The 18,684-nt window shown below is 39.7% G+C and overlaps 1 protein-coding gene across 1 annotated transcript in view; it reads right to left on the bottom strand.

Annotated features, from left to right (window-relative positions):
- LOC111236071 (interferon-induced very large GTPase 1-like) overlaps window positions 1-1,985 on the bottom strand; it is an 11,438-nt gene extending 9,453 nt beyond the window's left edge. Inside the window, 5 exon segments of the mRNA XM_022764680.1 lie at window positions 205-340; window positions 343-1,185; window positions 1,299-1,336; window positions 1,492-1,588; window positions 1,980-1,985. Coding sequence (XP_022620401.1) covers window positions 205-340; window positions 343-1,185; window positions 1,299-1,319 — 1,000 coding nt within the window. The 5' untranslated portion in view covers window positions 1,320-1,336; window positions 1,492-1,588; window positions 1,980-1,985.
- Between the last annotated feature and the right edge of the window lie 16,699 nt (window positions 1,986-18,684).

The raw sequence follows: 18,684 nt of genomic DNA, 5'->3' as shown, positions 1-18,684 counted from the left end.
TCTTCGTTCATCCAACTCTGATCCAGAGACCTCGGCCATGGTTTCAAGCTGGAAAGATGGTTTGTGTGAGTCCAGACAAGATCTCTCTAATGATCCTTTTCAGTTCTTCAGAAACATCTGACTGGCTTCTGTCTTTTAGACCCATTTTATATTTTCCCTTTTTCATCTTGAACTGCAAACACGAATCATTATCATTAATGAGACAAATCAGAGGCTTTGGAGACTTCACAAGATCTGAGAAAACAGCCCAACGTTTGTCACCTTTTTTCAGAGTTGGTAACAGAACAACATTGACTGAAGATTTTTCAGTCAGTATCTTACGTTGTTTTTCAAATCGAACGACAGAGCATCACCATGAAGATTACAGAAGGCAGTGCAGTCAGTGAAGGCATCGTTGGGTTTTCCAGCAGGACAGTACCAGGCAATCTCTGCCACACCATCCATCAAAAGGCGAGATCTGGTGCTACCTGGGCAGTTTCTGTGGAAGAAGGTGTTGTGACGCTCGTTGATCAAAGTGTTCATCAGCTGAGATTTAGACACTGACAGTGAACCCAGGCGGAAAAATGACACCATGGGTGTCTCAGCTTTGCAGATGGGGGAACTCTTCATGGTGACAATGTTTGAATCACCCTTGATTTGAGTTGTCTTCCAGGTTTTTCTTATTTGTCTGAATGTCCACAGAGGAAACTCAACATCCAGTGTGACTGGGTCAGGAACAAGCAAAGGTAAGGCGTACTGACACTGTGACAGCTTTGTCATCATGTTCTGCTTAAGGAAGCTGTCTGAGCAGTGAAATACTGTCATTTGAACGTCCATCGGATGAACATGAGTCTGTTTTGATTGATCACAGTCAACGTCTGTATCCAAAAAAGCATCTAAGTCACTGTCGTCTATCTCAACAGTTTCAGACTCTGCAATAGGATTTGAGTGGCTCACCTCAGCTCTGTCTTGTCTTACAGGAATATATCTGGCTCTGTAATCTAACATCATCAACCTCTGAAGAAAGGTTTGAGCTAGATCTTCCTCAGATGTTTCATGGTCCTGTTTCACTGGTGGAACTATTTTAAGAAAATCTGCTGGAGACAACTTCTGTTTGTCTTGAAGGTGAAGTCTGTGAAGCAGTGTTTCAAGATCTCTTTGATACTCCATGTTTCTATTCTTCTCTTCAGAAATCTCCACTGATTGCTGGAAATAAAAGTCAAATAACTGTTTATTGTTTGTAAATTAAATGGTAACATCACATGGTTATTAAGTAAAAAGTCCTCAAGTTCTTGTGAAATAAATTTGTATTTTCTGACCTTATCCTTGTTTCCACTCATATCCACATCTGAGGTGCCTGCAAGACAACAATGAGCCAGAGTTGAATGAATAAATTGTTTTAATATTCACTCTAAATGATTTTGAATGTTAGTTAGTTAGTAATTTATGTGAATTTGGAGGTATTTTTTTTTATTGCAAAATAAAATAATTCATTCAAAATTATTTTCTCACATGTTGCAGATGTAACAGTCTTGATTTCAGACTCTCCTCCTCTCGCTGTGTTGTCATTCTTCTTCTCTGAGTGTTTTCCATCATTAACTGAGTCACACTGAGAAAACAGGTGATTTAATTCAATTTAATCTTAAAATAAACAGGTTACAACCATTGAGATTAAGAACACAGTGGTACACTATTCAGAGTACAAGAAAACCAAAAATAAAAGTAAGGGAAACTAAAACTAAAAGCTGTAAAATAGGTTTGTATTTGAGGGAGAAGAAAGTAAACTCTTCAGTAAAAGTATCTTCAGCTTCACGCATCCAGTGTCAAACCAGGAGCTTTGTGGAGTCAAACACTGTGCAAATCTAAAGTAAAAAGGCAAAAGCTCCAATCTTTAGTTAAGGCTACACATGCTCATGATAGATTTAAACCCTAACTCATAAAAAACAGGAAGCATTGAAAAAGAAATGTTGCTGTATGACAGTAACTACAGACTACTTTACCTGTGTTGTAGCTGCTCTCTCCTCCAGGTGATCTACTGTAGCTGCTCTCTCCTCCAGCTGATTTACTGCAAGGTAATGTAACAGGATCAAATATAAGAGGATTAGTTTCTGGTCAGTTAACAATTCCAGGTTAAATAAGATCTTTTAAATTATGTTAATGTCAAAAAATATGTACAGTATATTTACAATCTTCATTATTCAACAAGACCTATGTACTCCTCATCAAATAGAGATAATATGGTTTGAATTTGAATTTTGCATACAGTATATGAAATAAAAAACAAAGGAAATTAAGTATTTCTCACATTCTTGGTAACTGTTGAAACAGTCTGAGATGTTGAACTTTCACTAAGTAGTTGGTTCATGTATTTTATAACACTGTGTAAACTGTGGGATATCTCTGAGCAGTACGCAAGATAGAGAGAAAGAGTTTAGCTAATCAGCAGCTCTACAATGACATGAGACCATTTTAAATAGTAAAATATTTCTGGTTCATTATGAAACTGTGTTCATAATGGGACTAATTCTGGTGGTGGCCCAATGTGGCTCAGGACGCATTCATGTTCACACTGCTAATTGAAAATGAACACATGTGGTCCAGACCACCTTAGAATGTGGTCTGAGTGATCGAATCCCAAATGCGTCCTCAATACTTCTTGGGTGAGTTCACAGCTGAACTTAGAGCTGTCCACTTGTGATCGGCTCACCGGAGACAGATGTTAATACCAGGTCTGAATGGGGCATTACAGGGCCCTATATGATCAGAAATATTAAAATCTCACCTGTTTGACTTTGATGAAACACTGAGGAGTCCGTCTTTTCTTCTTTGTGGGATTTGTGGTCCACGTCTTTGGTTGTATCGTTCTGCTCTGGATGTTCAGCTCCACCAGGTTCCTAAAGGAGTTTTAAATCAAAACGCAACTGGACATGATTATTTGTCTAAGAAGACGTTTCACCTCTCATCCAAGAGGCTTCATCAGTTCGTGTACGCATCTGACCAGGCTGGGACTGGTCTAACTTTCTGGTGTGGAGACCCAAGTATTTAACCTCTTGTGGGCGTTCACAAGGCTGATGATGTCATTGGTTTCTGTTTGTGCTCCAAGTGTCAACGACAACACCAGGTTCAGTCACTGAATCAGACTAATAAATAAAATAATTGATTTCATGTAACGATTAGATCTCCAGGTCAGAGCCACTGACATTAAAGTGTTTTCATCAGGAAACCAAAACTAAGAAAAGTGCATCATTCTGCAGCCACTGAAATGTTAGCAGGTCTGACCCAGTAAGATTCCTGTTGTGACTTTCACATTAAAGTGACCAAGGTGGTTATTCAGACGTGAGACCAGCGCGTTAAACTGTCATCACATTAATGTGAAGGTGTGCATGTCTGCAGGTGGGATATTAATGTAATAAAAAGCTTTCTTTGTTTTGTGAAGTTAATTCATCCACTGCCAAACATGAAGCAGCTCATGAAATGAAAACCGGCTCAGTTTTAGAAGAAAACATCATTTCAAAGGTCTGATGTTTGGACAGTGTGGACACTGTGTGTGTTCTGAAAAGTTTTATAATTTCAGATTTAGGGAAGGATTCTCTTGTGGCAAATGCTAATGTGACTTTAAAAAGGGGATACTGTGAGAATAAATACAGCTGTATGATGGTGACTGATCTTTACCTTGGTTTGAGCTGAACTTTCTTCCAGCTCATCTACTGACAGGTCATGTAAGAAAAAACAGATTGAACAGGATCAGCATAAAAACAATATGTGGTTTGTCAACAATTCTTAAATTATGATTGTTTATATTGTCAAACTTTCAAATTACCTTTGTCATCTGTCACAGATGATATTACAGATTTGATTTCAGACTCTCCTCCTCCTCCTCCTCCTCCTGCTGCTGCTGCTGTGTTATCATGGTTCTCCACCTCCATCTCATCAGCTGCTCATCTTTATGTTCATAAGACAGAGCCATTCAGACAAAAGTGATAATTAACAATCACTGGAAAATGCACGACACCATTCAAACTGTCTCAGAAAATTATATGATCAACAGAACATAAAACCTAGTTCTTCTCTTTGTGAAAGTAAGTCTAACATAAAATACTTTGGTCAACATCTTGAAGATTTAACTGCAGGAGAAATGTTGTAAATATTGAAAAACTTTTTCTCTTAAAATAAAATGCAAGTGAGAATTTTCTGTGTATTTTGCTGAAATAATTTAAAAGTGAGCAAACATGACATAATTAAATGCAAGTGATAGAGAAGGGAACTGAAGCTTAGTGGAAGTTTCAGTCAGGAAGACTATGTCCTCCTGCACTCCTTCCGAGTCTAACTATAATCTCCACCCATGTTTGCTCCAATTCCTAATTGTCAACATCTATTCCTTCTGTTCACAGTGAATTTTATTTTAATTTAAATTTCTTCTTTCTTTCTCTCTTAAATGTGTCTTTATCAACCAGCATGCATGTCACACCAACCCCTCCTTGTGAAAACTAAACCACTGTGTCTCAGACAAACTGCTGTTGAACTGCATCAAAATTGAAAGTAAAAAATATTTTTCCACATGGAGTTCAGATGATCACAATTCACAAAGTAGAACTTCCACTTCTGTTAAATACAGTTTATACTGTAATTAGCATGTTTATCAATCACATGAACAGTATCCATGATTTAAACAATGAAGATTCAAGATCAAGATTTCCTCAAGAAACTGAGGTTTGAGTTTAAACAGTCAATGTCTGTTATAAAAACTGTACATACACTGATTTTTACATATTTACACAAACACATTATAGAAATGTTCAAACTCACCTTTGTTTCGTGTTTTCTCAGCTCAGTCTGATCTGTGTCGATGAACCCGTCTTATGAATCCAAGCTGTTGTTCCTTGGTTTTATATACTGGTCAGAGGATTTGATTATTGGTCAGCCCCTCCCAACCCCCTCACCCCCCTCTACTCTGAACAAATCAGATGTGATGTGAGAGGGGTGAGGGTCTGAGAAAGTGAAACTAACTGCTCTTTCTGTTCTGATTTTCCAGAAACCATGTGACTTAGAGGAAAGACACAAATACATCGTCATCCACCCTGAAGTAATTATACATTGATGTTAATGTGACTTGATGTCTTATTTTTCTAAAGTATCTCAGGTTTTTGATATTGTCTTCACATAAAAGTGTTAGCAAGAAAAATTCATTTATATTTTATTTGGTAAAACAGCTGTTTGTGAAGAACAGCTGTTAAAGATGAAAAGATATTTAGGTTAAAATAGATCAGATTTGGTTAAAATGTGACAGTCTTTTATAAAGGATATACATTGTATAGTTTATGCTGTGACAAGTTAAAATGCTGAAGTCAGCCAATGAGCCTCTACATTACTATTGAAGCCATCTATGAAAAATGTGTGTTACCTGGCAGTTCTCCTTCAAGGCACCAGATCACATACAAACAGAGGAACAGTCGACTGAGAGTCCCTGTGAAACCTGGTTTTAGAAATCATCTCAGATACATCAGAAGTCACAATCTGTAACTGGATTTTACTGCTGCCTGCATTTGATGTCATCTGTGACTGAAAACATACATGCTGGGAAACTGGGATAGAAAAATGATCAGCCAGAGAACAGAAGCGTGACACCTATGTGCAGACAACATAGCAGAAAGCTTAAGAGCCATGTGGGATTTTCTTATCAGGTTGAGACAAAGTCAAATAGACATAAGGTGATTTTCAGGTGTTATCAAATAGAAACAGTTAGGAAGAAGACTTTACTATGAACCATGGATCAGATACAAAAGGTGGGGTCTTCTACAAACAGATGTCAGATCTCAAAGGTGGAAATTAAAACTTTGTCATTTAAGAAACAAAAAAGAAACATGGTCTTTCAATAGATATGATGTAGTTATTTTTATTATGCTCATTAATAACATGAAAGGTTAAAGTCAACAGGTGTTTCTGTAAGCCCAAAACTGACAACACAAAGGCACATGACCTGCATCACCATCCATCAGCCAGTTTGATTAATCAAACATGATCAATCACAAATCTGTCAACACACCTGCAAATTACAAAGCTGCAGCATTCTTAATACTTTATATTTTATTTTTTTGCTGTATACAACGGTGACTGCCTCTCTATAAACCAGACTCAGAGTGGAGGACAACAGTTAGACAACTATTATGAACATATCAAGTAACGACATAACATATTTTCAGCAATATTTTATGGCACAGACTCAACTCAAGCCCTGCACCACAGACTGATGATACATTCATGTACACTACTTCTTCTATTAAGTTGAAATCAAATCTAAGTTACTAAACTTAATAATCTATAATGATGAAATAAACATATATTGCCCTGTAGGGCAGGGGTATTCAATCAAAATTCAAAGAGGTCCAGTTACAAAAATGTCCTCCCAGCAAAGGTCCGAATCTTATATTGTCACTCGAAATAGTGCACCCTGATGTAAATAAAAAACAACATACGTACTTTTCTATATCATTTATTGTCAAATTTCAAGTGTTTTCAATATACTTTAAACATACCGATAAGTCTGAACTTGTATGGCACTTGAATGGAAAACATTACTGTAGTTGTCTTTACTACACTTCAAGTAACTGAATTTCTTCTGAATAAAATAAATAAAAAGTGCAAACACAGCTTTGAGCAGCCTGAACTTAGGGTAATGTAAAAACATTCAGAATCTTTTGAATAAAATAAAAGTGCATCTTTAAGAAAAAATGTAAACAAAAGACCTTTGAGCTGCCCACCCCCTTTTTTAAACATGTATTAACTACATTTAAAATAAAATAACACAGGAACCTTAATGCCTACATTTCAAGTAAAATAGAACAGGGCAGAATTTACTGAATAAAAGAAAAGTGCAGAGCTTTGAGCAGCTCCCTTTCTCCTCTCTCTTCTCCTTCCTCCTTTTCCAACTTCCTTTCCTCGTGAGAGATATGGGCATGTAACTTTCCTGCCAACAGTTTGAATCTTGGCTTAAATGGGGTTAGTGCCATTCTCATGCTCATGTGGAGATGCTCATTGGTAAGCCTGGAACGGTACTTTGTTTTAATAATGTTCATCGTAGAGAAAGCTGTCTCACAGCTGTAAGTTGATCCAAACATGGTTAAGGTGTGTAGTGCTACTTTGGTTAGACCAGGGAAAATGGATTCAGGCACAATCTGTAACCAGAAAGTAGCAGAGTCAGTTGTTTCAAAATGCTCTCTCAGAGCAACATCTGCTTGCAGATCAGTGAGCTCTAACTGTAAAGATCCAGGATGTGCCCACTTGAAGGTCTGTGTCACCTCCTTTGAAAATCCTCTGATTTCTCTGATAAGGAATGGATTCTTGATTAGCAGGAGGAGCTGGTGTCCAAGGTTGAAGCTGTCAAATCGATGACAGAAGTTTCCAATCAGCTTGTCTATGAAGCTGACATAAGGGGAAATGTCTCTCTTACCCTGAATTTGTTCCTGCATTTGTGGGAAGTGCTCACACTCTCCTTGGAGATCTTCTTTGAAAATGTCCAGCTTCATCTGGAAGGAGTGGACAGTTTTCATCATATCACAGACAGAATTTTTCTGACCCTGCAGCTTTAAATTGAGCTTATTAAGGTGTCCTGTGATGTCCACCAAAAAAGCCACCACATCCATCTTGTTGTTATCTTGCAAAAAGTTTGCAAACTGTGTTGCTTTTTGTCTCTTGAGCTGCTGTAAGAAAGCAGCTATTTCCTTTTGGATGGACCAGAAGCATCCCAGTGCATTCCCTTTGCTTAGCCATCTCACGTTGTTGTGGAGTAGTAGGTCATTTGCATCTGCCTCCATTTCTTTCAGAAATTCTCTCAGCAGTCGATGCTGATGGGATGAGGATGCCCTGAGGAAGTTGATGAGTCTCATCATGGTATTCATTACTTCAGCAAACTCTTCAGACAGAATGGCACAGAGAACAGTCTGATGGATGATACAGTGGTAGGCTATGAGATCAGGGTTGTCTTGTTTCATCCGTGCCACAGCCCCCTTCTCTCTACCAACCATGGCAGGTGCACCATCCGTGGTGACTGAGACTACTTGCTTCAGATTAATCTTTCTTTTTGTGAGCATCTCCTTTATCCCCTCATATATATCCTCTCCTCTTGTGTGTGTCTCAAGTGGCATTAAACCCAACAGGTCCTCACACATCTCTTTCTTCTCTTTGTGAAGAAATCTCACATTCACCAAAAGCTGGGCATTATCTGTTACATCTGTGGACTCATCAATGGCTAAGGATATGCATACTGCGTTTTGAACAGCTGCATCAAGCTGTGCCAGTACATCCTCTGCTAATAGTTCAGATTTTCTGGTTGTTGTTGAAGCTGACAATGGGATTTGCTTGATTTTTTCCACACGTCGTTTTTTTTTTACCGTCAAGTAAAGTCTCTGCAGCCGCATTGGAGCACTCCTTCACCACTGTCCCATCGCTGAATGCTTCTTGTGTTGCGCCAAAATCCACGCAATCTTAAGTGAACACTCATCTGCACGTTGCTGGCCTGTAAATGCATGTGAGGACACGGGTAGACCGGTCATACTGTGCTTTCAGTTCGATCATTTTACTTGCCCTCACTGCGGACTTCTGCGGGTGTTTCATCAAACGATCCGTGTTTGGTCTCATAGTGACGCTTAACGTTGCTACTTTTTATTAACGCCACAGTTTCACAGCATATGAGACACAGGTTTAGAACTGGCTGCAGGCAGGACGAACATGTATTGGTCCGTCCATTCATCTTTAAAAGTTCGGTTTTCACTGTCTACTTTTCTCAAGCCACCCCCCCCCCTCTATTCTCTGGTGCTGAAAGGTAAACAATCGATTTGATTGGCTTGGCTATTGATGACGTTTCTGTCGTATTAACTAAATTAGCTGCGCATGCACAAATGATTTATCTTTTTATTAGGCCTAATATTATAATTATAATATAATTTTCACGGGTCCGGGCAGAACCGTCACTGGGTCCGTGCCCGGACCGCGGTCCGCCATTTGGTGATGCCTGTTGTAGGATGACATGTGTGGACACATGCAGGATAAAAAAACAGCTCTGCTTCAACAATTCTAAACAACTAATTTTCACCCATGAACATCCTGCACAGAGAGATGTGAATGCACAGGCAGCTTGTGAACTTCATCCTCTTAAGTCTCGATGTACCTGTGGTGTCAAATCTTCAGAGTGTGAGATCTCTCTGTCTCTTGAAGTTTTATGTCTCCTGCAAAGTGAGAGCTCAGCTAGTCAGCTTTGAAGTCTAATGTGAATCTCAATTCAGCTGTCATGGACAAAAACACTGAGTAAGAAGCTTAGAAGGAGATTTTTAAGTTGGAACTATTCACACAGAGGGACTGCAATATGTTCATAGAAGACAGTAGAAATACTATCTCATAAGGTTTTCTCTCAGGGATTTGGTCTCCTCAGTTTTTACCACAACAGAGGCTCTGATGATGAAATCCAGTTCAGTGAAACTGGTCTCACACTGACTGAGGGACAAGACTGTTAAAATAACAGATCCAGATGAAATCATGTTACTCTCATCAACACCAACACAGAGTCACAGGATCACAGAATCACAGAGTTCAGAGAACTGAGGCCGTTCTGTGTTTACACATCCAAACACCCCAATGTCAGGTGTTTCCATCACCTGAAGACACCAGAAGATGTCATTACATCATTTCTAGAATCAGATAAACACTCATCAAAAGTCCTGTGTTGCTATAAGAATCCATCAGTACTAAGTACGTATCTGTCAACTTTGCATCAGCTCTAACAGTGAAATCTGTCACAGCAGAGAATTTCACTCAGAAATACTTTGAGATTCAGTAACAGAGGCACACACACACACACACACACACACACACACACACACACACGTATTATTTTATTCAGTGAAGAGGGTAATTTAAACTAAGTATAATGTGTTTGGTGAGTTTACTCTTCAGCATCGTGCAGAACTATACTCCCTTTAGTGTCAGCTGTCTCCAGCTCGCAGCTCTACATTCTTCAGTTCCAGTTCCTGAGACCACCTTGTGTAGTTTCAGCTTTCCAAACAAATTTCATGAGCAGATGAAAGGATTATTGAGTATTATGGTAGCAGGATTTGGAACAATCAATGATCTGATATTTATCAGCTGTTTTATTCAACAAATAACAATTCCATGGTGCAGCAACAGTGAAAATAAAAGCCGTGGACGATTAAACTTACAGGCCGATTTTGGTGAAGAGTCCTTGAGCGTATGGAAGATGTAGATGATGGTGTTGGTAGCGAGAACACAGTGCTTCTGTCTGGAAGAGCAAATGTAAGTGGTGTGGTTTAAAGTCTTTATTGTATAATAATAAAGTCACAAAAAGACACAGTGAATGACTTTTAACAGTTACAATGGGGCCCCAGTCATCATGTATCATCACAATGAAGAGCCTATTCAATGTAGATGCACTGTCTGTTTAATCATTGGCTGTTAGAAACTCAGTTTGCAATGGAGATAGTTGTCTACTTGTCATTGAAGCAGAGTAAAGCTGCTGAGTGTAGCCTGATAGGTGATGATCCTGAGTTTAATTGGAGCCACTGCTACATTTAGAATCTTAAATTTAGCACTGGGAAGAAAACACTACCAGAGTATATGGTGCCTGTGTGCTGCAAATTAAATAAATGAATCTTCCTCAGTCTATTTCTCTAACTCGGATCCTGCCTTTGAACCCGTCCGGACAGAAGATGTGGTCCAAAGCAGCAGCAATGATGAGGGGCAGGCAGGTGGCAGCTCCCTGTTGTGCACATAATGAAGACCTTCCCTCAAAGAAAAAAACAGCCTGAACACAAGTTTGCAGAATCAGTTATGCATATTGTCTTACTTTGCATGATTTTTTTAAAGAAAATTAGCTACTAACGATTCATTTCTATGACTTTTTGCATTACTCTGTGCTGGGCTCTACCACTTAAACAGAATTACAAGACTGAACAAAATAAATTACAACGTATGAATTATTAAACTACCTTTAATATTAAACCTATATAGATAATTACTTTCTTTCTAAATAGATGAGAAAGTAGGTCCTAACATCGAAACTGCTCAAAATAAAGGTTTGTGATTATCTTGGAGTAACCGGGTCATTATTTCTGGAAAGAGACTCTCCTAAAACCCGCTCATTCTGAAAGTAGCCGATAGAAAAATTCTTTTTGTTTTTTAGTTAGATATATGGTAAATATATTTTGTGTAAGCTGTGCTTTAATATTTTAAGAAACAGTGGGGAGTACGCAGATGTATGCATTACCAGTCGCACTCCATCCTCTCTTCTTGCTGGTCTATAATTCACATTATGTTTAGCATCTAATGCCATGCATGGGTAGCTCTGTATCCAAAAGCAGAATATAAACGGACAAAAAGTGATTATAAGAATGATAGTAAAGTCAGAGAGAATAATTAACAATTCCATTATTATCAATTTAAAATCTGTGTTGTTTTTCTGGCCATAATCAATTAAAACGTTAAAAAGTTCATCTCACCTTATTTGTTTAATCTGATGTAAGAGATAGCAAAAGAACAAAACAAACTCACCAGCACAAAGTAAAATTATCTGGAGTTCATTTTCTATTTTAGTCATCAACTACTTATTCACTAACTGAGAGACTGCATTGAGCTGGAAAGTCTGGACTTGTCTCCATCCACAGAATGTATGAAGTAAATAATAAGCCATCTGATCACATCCTGGTGTGCTCAGAACTGTCAGTAATACGGACTGTGATTTCATCCTCAGAGCTTGTGTACCTGGACAGCTTGATCATCTTGGCCACCTCTACTTTAGTCTTTCCCTTCACCGTTTCCCGTTCACGCCTGTGATTTCATCGCCTGCCAGCGTCCCCTCCAGAGCTGCTGGGTGTTATCAAAGACCTGTGGGACAACAGAGGCATTTGTAAAAGGTACCCATGGCAGCTTATCCCAAGGGTCTGGAGCATGACACTGTAAGGGCAGTTGGATTACTGTACAATAACAATACAAAGCCAACGTGTTCTCCCAGTACAATGCACCTCTTCCACTGTGGATGGGGCCTTACTGTAACATTAACACAAGTATAAACCTAGTCAAAAGGAAGAGTGGTTCAAAACATGTACTTGATTACAGTATTTGATAGTTATTTGGGACACTTTGTATTAATAATTATAGAATGCTGCAGCTTTGTAAGTTGCAGGTGTGTTGACAGATTTGAGCTTGATCATGTTTGATTGTATAATGGAATCAGGACATCTACACTTTCAATTCTTCGGGAAGAACGTCCCCCACCCGGCATTGAGGACTCAGTAAGAGGAACTCATCTGTCATAAATTCTTCTTATTTTTCTCTTTATCTTATAGAGTTAGGACTGTGTCACTTTCATTTCCTTTTGTTGTCACTGATGTGCATATGGAACCCAAACCTGTAACATTCTAACAAGCTAGATGAAGCTTTATGTGTTTATTTATGTTTTATATAAATAATTGTACACACAGATACACTTAGGTTTTTTATTAGTTAATATTACATGCTAGCTTTGGGTTCTTTGGTCTTTCGGTGGATGAACTCTGTCTGTTGCTAGGTTCAAACACACAAATGTGGTTTCAAACAGAGATTTGAAAAAGTTTCTCTGACTTTTAATCGACTGAAACCCGAGGAAGAGACATAGACGTAATAACACAACTTAACTATTGTCCCTCAGGTTGACAATATTCTCTGATTTTTGCAGGGAACCACAATGGTGAACAGGTTCTCTTGGCCTCAGAAGGGCTTCTTGGAGAAGGTGGACAGCTGGACACTGTGGATCTGATGGTGCAGACCTATAAACGTGATGAAGCTCTGGAGATGACGAAGGACATTTTAAGAAGGATCAACAGGAATGATCTGTGGAGATCTGCAGCTCAGCGGCAGAAGGTCAGTCAAAGAAGCAAAATATTAAAAATGTGTAGAGTGCAAGCTGTTTAGTTTGACTTATTGTTTGTTTCTTGTCCTGCAGCAGACAGTGGATCTAAGAGAGGAGAAACAGACTGATGTTTGAATTTGTGTAATTATTGTAGTTTGAATTCATGACACAACAGAAAAACAAGCCTTCAGCCATGCCAGCAGCTTTTGTGAGGCTGTACCCAGGTTCAACAGAGCTTTGACCTAAACATCAACATGACAACATGTTCACAATGTTAAATGATTGATGATGTTCAGAACATAATGTTCACCGTTTGAGCCTAGCGAGTTAGCATGCTAACATTAGCTTGTCTCTGCTGAACAAGAGGCATTGTTTAAATCTGTTCAAGAAAAACAGTGGCCTCACATTGTGGACTCATAGGAAGTGTGGTTTGCCTTTAAGAGTGAATTTAAACTTGGGGAAATCAAAAATCCTCTGGAAGTTAGATTTAAATGTTTTAAAAGAAAGAGGATTTTAGTAACATTTCAATAGATAAAGTCGTCTGTATGTAAGGTATAAAGTGTGTAACTGAGGCAGTGTCAGGAATCAAACAGTAAAGCCCATGAAACAGCGCTGCAGGAAGCAAAAAGGTGTCTTCATTTACAGCTGAAAATAGGAACGAAACATCTGAACTAAGTGGTTGAACCAAGAATAACAGAATTTGGAATCTTGTCACTATCATGGAAACAAACACTGCAAAGCCCCTACAGCAGGCTTCACCAAATGGCGGACCGCGGTCGGGCACGACCCATGGACGTTTCTCCCGGACCCGTTGAAAATTATATTATAATTATAATATTAGGCCTAATAAAAAGAATAAATCATTCGTGCTGCCATCGCAGCTAATTTAGTCAATACGAACAGAAACGTCATCAATAGCCAACCAATCAAATCGATTGTTTACCTTCCAGCACAGAGAATAGACGAGAGAGAGAGAGAGAGAGAGAGAGAGGGGGGGGGGAGAGGGGTGAGTGAGGGAAAATGGCTTGCTCAAAATGAGAAAGTAGACAGTGAAAACTGACTATTTAAAGATTAATGGAGCGACCACATACATGTTCGTCCTGCCTGCAGCCAGTTCTAAACCTGTGTCGATATCGCTGTAAACGTGGCGCTTATAAAAATGCAACGTTAAGCGTCACTATGAGACCAAACACGGATCGTTTGATGAAACACCGCAGAAGTCCGCAGTGAGGGGTAAGCTAAAATGATCGAAACTGAAAGAACAGTATGACGGTCTACCCGTGTCCTCACATGCATTTACAGGCCAGCAACGTGCAGAATGAGTGTTCACTTAAGATTGCGTGGATTTTGGGGCAACACAAGAAGCATTCAGCGATGGGACAGTGGTGAAGAGTGCTCCAATGCGGCTGCAGAGACTTTACTTGACGGTAAAAAAAAAACGATTTGTGGAAAAATCAAGCAAATCCCATTGTCAGCTTTCAAACAACAACCAGAAAATCTGAACTATTAGCAGAGGGATGTGCTGCACAGTTTGATGCAGCTTGTTCAAAACGCAGTATGCTATTCCTTAGCCATTGATGAGTCCACAGATGAACAGATAATGCCCAGCTTTTGGTGTATGTGAGATTCTTCACAAAGAGAAGAAAAAGAGATTGGGTGGACCTGTTGGTTTAATGCCACTTGAGAACACAAAGGAGAGGATATATATGAGGGGATAAAGTGAGTGCTCACAAAAAGAAAGATTAATCTGAAGCAAGAGTCTCCAGTAACCATGGATGGTAAACCTGCCATGGTTGTAGAGAGAAGGGGCTGTGGCACGATGAAACAAGACAACCCTGATCTCATAGCCTACCACTGTATCATCGCATCAGACTGTCTCTGTGCCATTCTGTCTGAAGAGTTTGCTGAAGTAATGATACGCATGATGAGACTCATCAACTTCCTCAGGATCCTCATCCATCAGCATGACTGCTGAGAGAATTTTGAAAGAAATGGAGGAGATTGCAAATGACCCTACTCCCACAACAACGTGAAGATGGCTAAGCCTTGGACACCAGCTCCTCCTGCTAATCAAGAATCCATTCCTTATCAGAAAATCAGAGATTTTCAAAGGAGGTGACACAGACCTTCAAGTGGCACACTCCTGGATCTTTACAGTGAGAGCTCACATGATCTGCAAGCAGATGTTCTCTGAAGAGAAACAACTGACTTCTGCTATTTCTGTGTTACAGATTGTGCCTGAATCCATTTTCTGGTCTCACCAAAGTAGCACTACACACCTTAACATGTTTGGATTCAACTTACAGCTGTGAGACAGCTTTCTCTACGAATGAACATTATTAAACAAAAGCAGTACCGTTCCAGGCTTACCAATGAGCATCTCCACATGAGTGAGGCAATGGCACTAACCCCATTTAAGCAAGATTCAAACTGTTGGCAGGAAAGTTACATGCCCATATCTCTCACGAGGAAAAGGGAAGTTGGAAAGGAGGAAGGAGAAGAGAAGGAGAAAAGGGAGCTGCTCAAAGCTCTGCACTTTCTCTTTATTCAGTAAATTCTGCCTGTTCTATTTTACATTAATGTAGCATTAAGGTTCCTGTGTTATTTTATTTTAAATGTCAGTTAATACATGTTTAACAAAAGAGTGGGCAGCTCAAAGGTCTTTGTTTACACTTTTTTTAAAGATGCCACTTTTATTTTATTCAAAGTTCTGAATTTTTACATTACCCTAAGTTCAGGCTGCTCAAAGCTGTGTTTGCACTTTTTATTTATTTTTATCAGAAGAAATTCAGTTACTGGAAGGTTAGAAAGACACTACATGTAATGTTTTCCATTCAAGTAACAAGTTGACTTATCGGTATGTTTAAAGTATATTGAAAACACACTATTGAAGCACCTAACTTAGCGTAATGTTAAAAACAGTTCAGACATCTCTTTTGAATAAATAAAAGATGCGCATCTTTAAGAAAAAGTAAACAAAAAGACCTTTGAGCTGACCCAACCCCCTTTTTTCAACATGTATTTAACACATCTTAAAATAATAACTACACAGAACCTTAATGCTACATTTCAAGTACAACTAGAAACAGGCAGAATTTACTGAATAAAAGAAACATGCAGGGGCTTTTGAGCAGCTCCCTTTCTCCTCTCTCGTTCTCCTTCCTCCTTTACCAACTGTCCTTTCCTCGTGAGAGATATGGGCATGTACTTTCCCTGCCAACAGTCTTGACATCTTGCTTAAATACGGTTAGAGCCATTCTCCCAATGCTCATGTGGGATGCTCCATTGTGTAAGCATGGAACCGTACTTTTGTTTTTAATAATGTTCCATCGGTAGAGAAAGCTGTCCTCAAGTAGTAAAGTTGATCCAATAAGCATGCTTAAGTGCTCATTTGGTGGTAGTCTACTTGTTAGACCAGGGAAATGGATTTCAGGCCACATCTGTACCAGAAGTACAGAGTCAATTGTGTTTTCTCTCCTCAGAGGCAACATCTGCGCAGATCAGTGAGCTTCTCACTGAAAAGATCCAGATTTGCCCACTTGCAAGAGTCTGTTCACCTCCTTTTTGAAAATCTCTGATTTCTCTGATAAGGAATGATCTTATTCAGCAGAGGAGCTGGTGTCAAGGCTTAGCCATCTCACGTTGTTTGGTAGTAGTATGTTCTTGCATCGCCTCCATTTCTTCAGAATTCTGCTGCAGCAGTCGATGCTGATGGATGCAGGATTTGCCCTGAGAAGTGATGATCTATATGGTATTCACTTACTTAGGCAAACTCTTCAGACAGGAATGGCACACGAGAACAGTTCTGCATGGATATACGAGTGATAGGCTTGAGACTCCAGGGTTACTGTCTGTTTCATCCGTCCCAGCCCCCTTCTCTTATCCAACCTTGCAGGTTACCATCACATGGTTTACTAGACTTCTTGTTCAGATTAATCTTTCTTTTTCTGAGCATTCTCCCTTATCCCTATTAATATATCCTCTCCTGTGTGTCTTCAAGTGGCATTAAACCAAACACTGGTCCTACACATCTCTCTTCTCCTTTGTAAGAAATCTCCATACACCGAAAAGCTAGGGCACTTATCGGTTAGCATCTGTGGACTCACTTCAATGGTAGGCTAGGATTGCATACGCGCGATTCTTGAACACCTGCATTCAAAACTGTTGCCAGTACATCCTCTGCTAATATTTCAGAATTTTCTGTGTTGTTAAGATGACAATTGGATTTGCTTGATTTTATTTCCACACGTCGTTTTTTTCTTTTCCGTCAAGTAAAGTCTCTGCAGCCGCATTGGAGCACTCCTTTTCACCACTGTCCCATGCGCTGAATGCTTATGTGTGCGCCAAAATCCAAGCAATCTTAAAGTGAAACACTCATCTGCACGTTGCTGCCTGTAAGCCATGTGAGGACACGGGTTAGACGGTCATTACTGTGCTTCAGTCGCTCATTTTATTTCCCTCAATGCGGACTTACTACGGTGTTCAGTCAAACGATCCGTGTTTGGTGCATAGTCGCACTGGTGGACGTTGCTACTTTGAATTAACGGCACAGTTACAATATTTGAGACACAGGTTTAGACACTGGCGAGCAGGACGAAATGTAGTGTCCGTTCCATTATCTTTAAAAGTTCAGTTTCAACTGTCTTTGAGCCTTGTTATTCATTTTATGAGCAAGCCATTTTCACGCATCTCCCCCCCCCCCCCCCCCGCCCCCCCCCCCCCCCCCCCCCCCCCCCCCCACCCCCCCCCCCCCGCCCCCCTCTCTCTCTCTCTCTCTCTCTATCTCTCTATTCTCTGTGCCTGCAAGGTTAACATCGTTTTCGATTGGCTTGGCTATTGGGGGGTGGGGGGGGGGGGACCCCCACGTTCTGTCGTAGTTGACTAAAGTAGTGCGCATGCCACGAATGATTTATCTTTTTATTTACGCCTAATTCTTAATATTTATAATATAATTTGACGGGTCCGGGCAGACACCCGTTCACTGGGCCGTGCGGACCGCGGCTGCCATTTGGTTCGATGCCTGCTGTAGGGGCTTTGCATGTTTTGATTTCCATATAGTGACAAGATCCAAAATCTGTAATTCTTGGTTCACCACTTAGTTCAGATGTCTTCCTTATTTCAGCTGTACATGAAAGGACAAACTTTGCTTCCTACAGTGCTGTCATGGCACTTACTGTTGATTCCTACACTGCTCTCAGTTACCACACTTTCATATTCCTTACATACAGACGACTTTATCTATTGAAATGTTACTAAATCTCTTTCTTCTTTAAAACCATTTAAATCTACTTCAGAGGATTTACCTTGATTCCCCAAGTTTAAAATCACTCTTAAAGGCAACCACCTTCCTATGAGTCCACAATGTCTGGCCACCTGTTTTCTTGAACAGATTTAAACAATGCCTCTTGTCCAGACAGATAATGTAGCATGCTAACTCGCTAGCTCACGGTTAGAACATTATGTTACTGAACAATCATCATCATGTTAACATTGTGAACATGTTGTCATGTTGATGTTTAGTAAAAGCTCTGTTGAACCTGGTACAGCCTCACCAAAGCTGCTGGCTGTGAAGGCTGTTTTGATTAGTGTCCATGGATTCAAAACTACAAAATTACACAAATTCACAACATCGTCTGTTCTCCTCTTAGATCCACGTCTGGTGCAGGACGAGTAAAACAAACATAAGTCAAACTAATAAAGCTTGCACTATACACATTTTTAATATTTTGTTCTTGTCTGACTTACCCTTCTGCCGCTGACTGCAGATCATCACCAGATCATTCTGTATCCTTCTTAAAATTCCTTCGTCATCT

The sequence above is a fragment of the Seriola dumerili genome, unplaced genomic scaffold (genome assembly GCF_002260705.1).
Source record: "Seriola dumerili isolate Sdu_G_001 unplaced genomic scaffold, Sdu_1.0 BDQW01000563.1, whole genome shotgun sequence".
NCBI lineage: Eukaryota > Metazoa > Chordata > Actinopteri > Carangiformes > Carangidae > Seriola > Seriola dumerili.
Note: the sequence above shows the minus strand (reverse complement) of the source record. Positions and strands in the feature narration are given on the sequence as shown.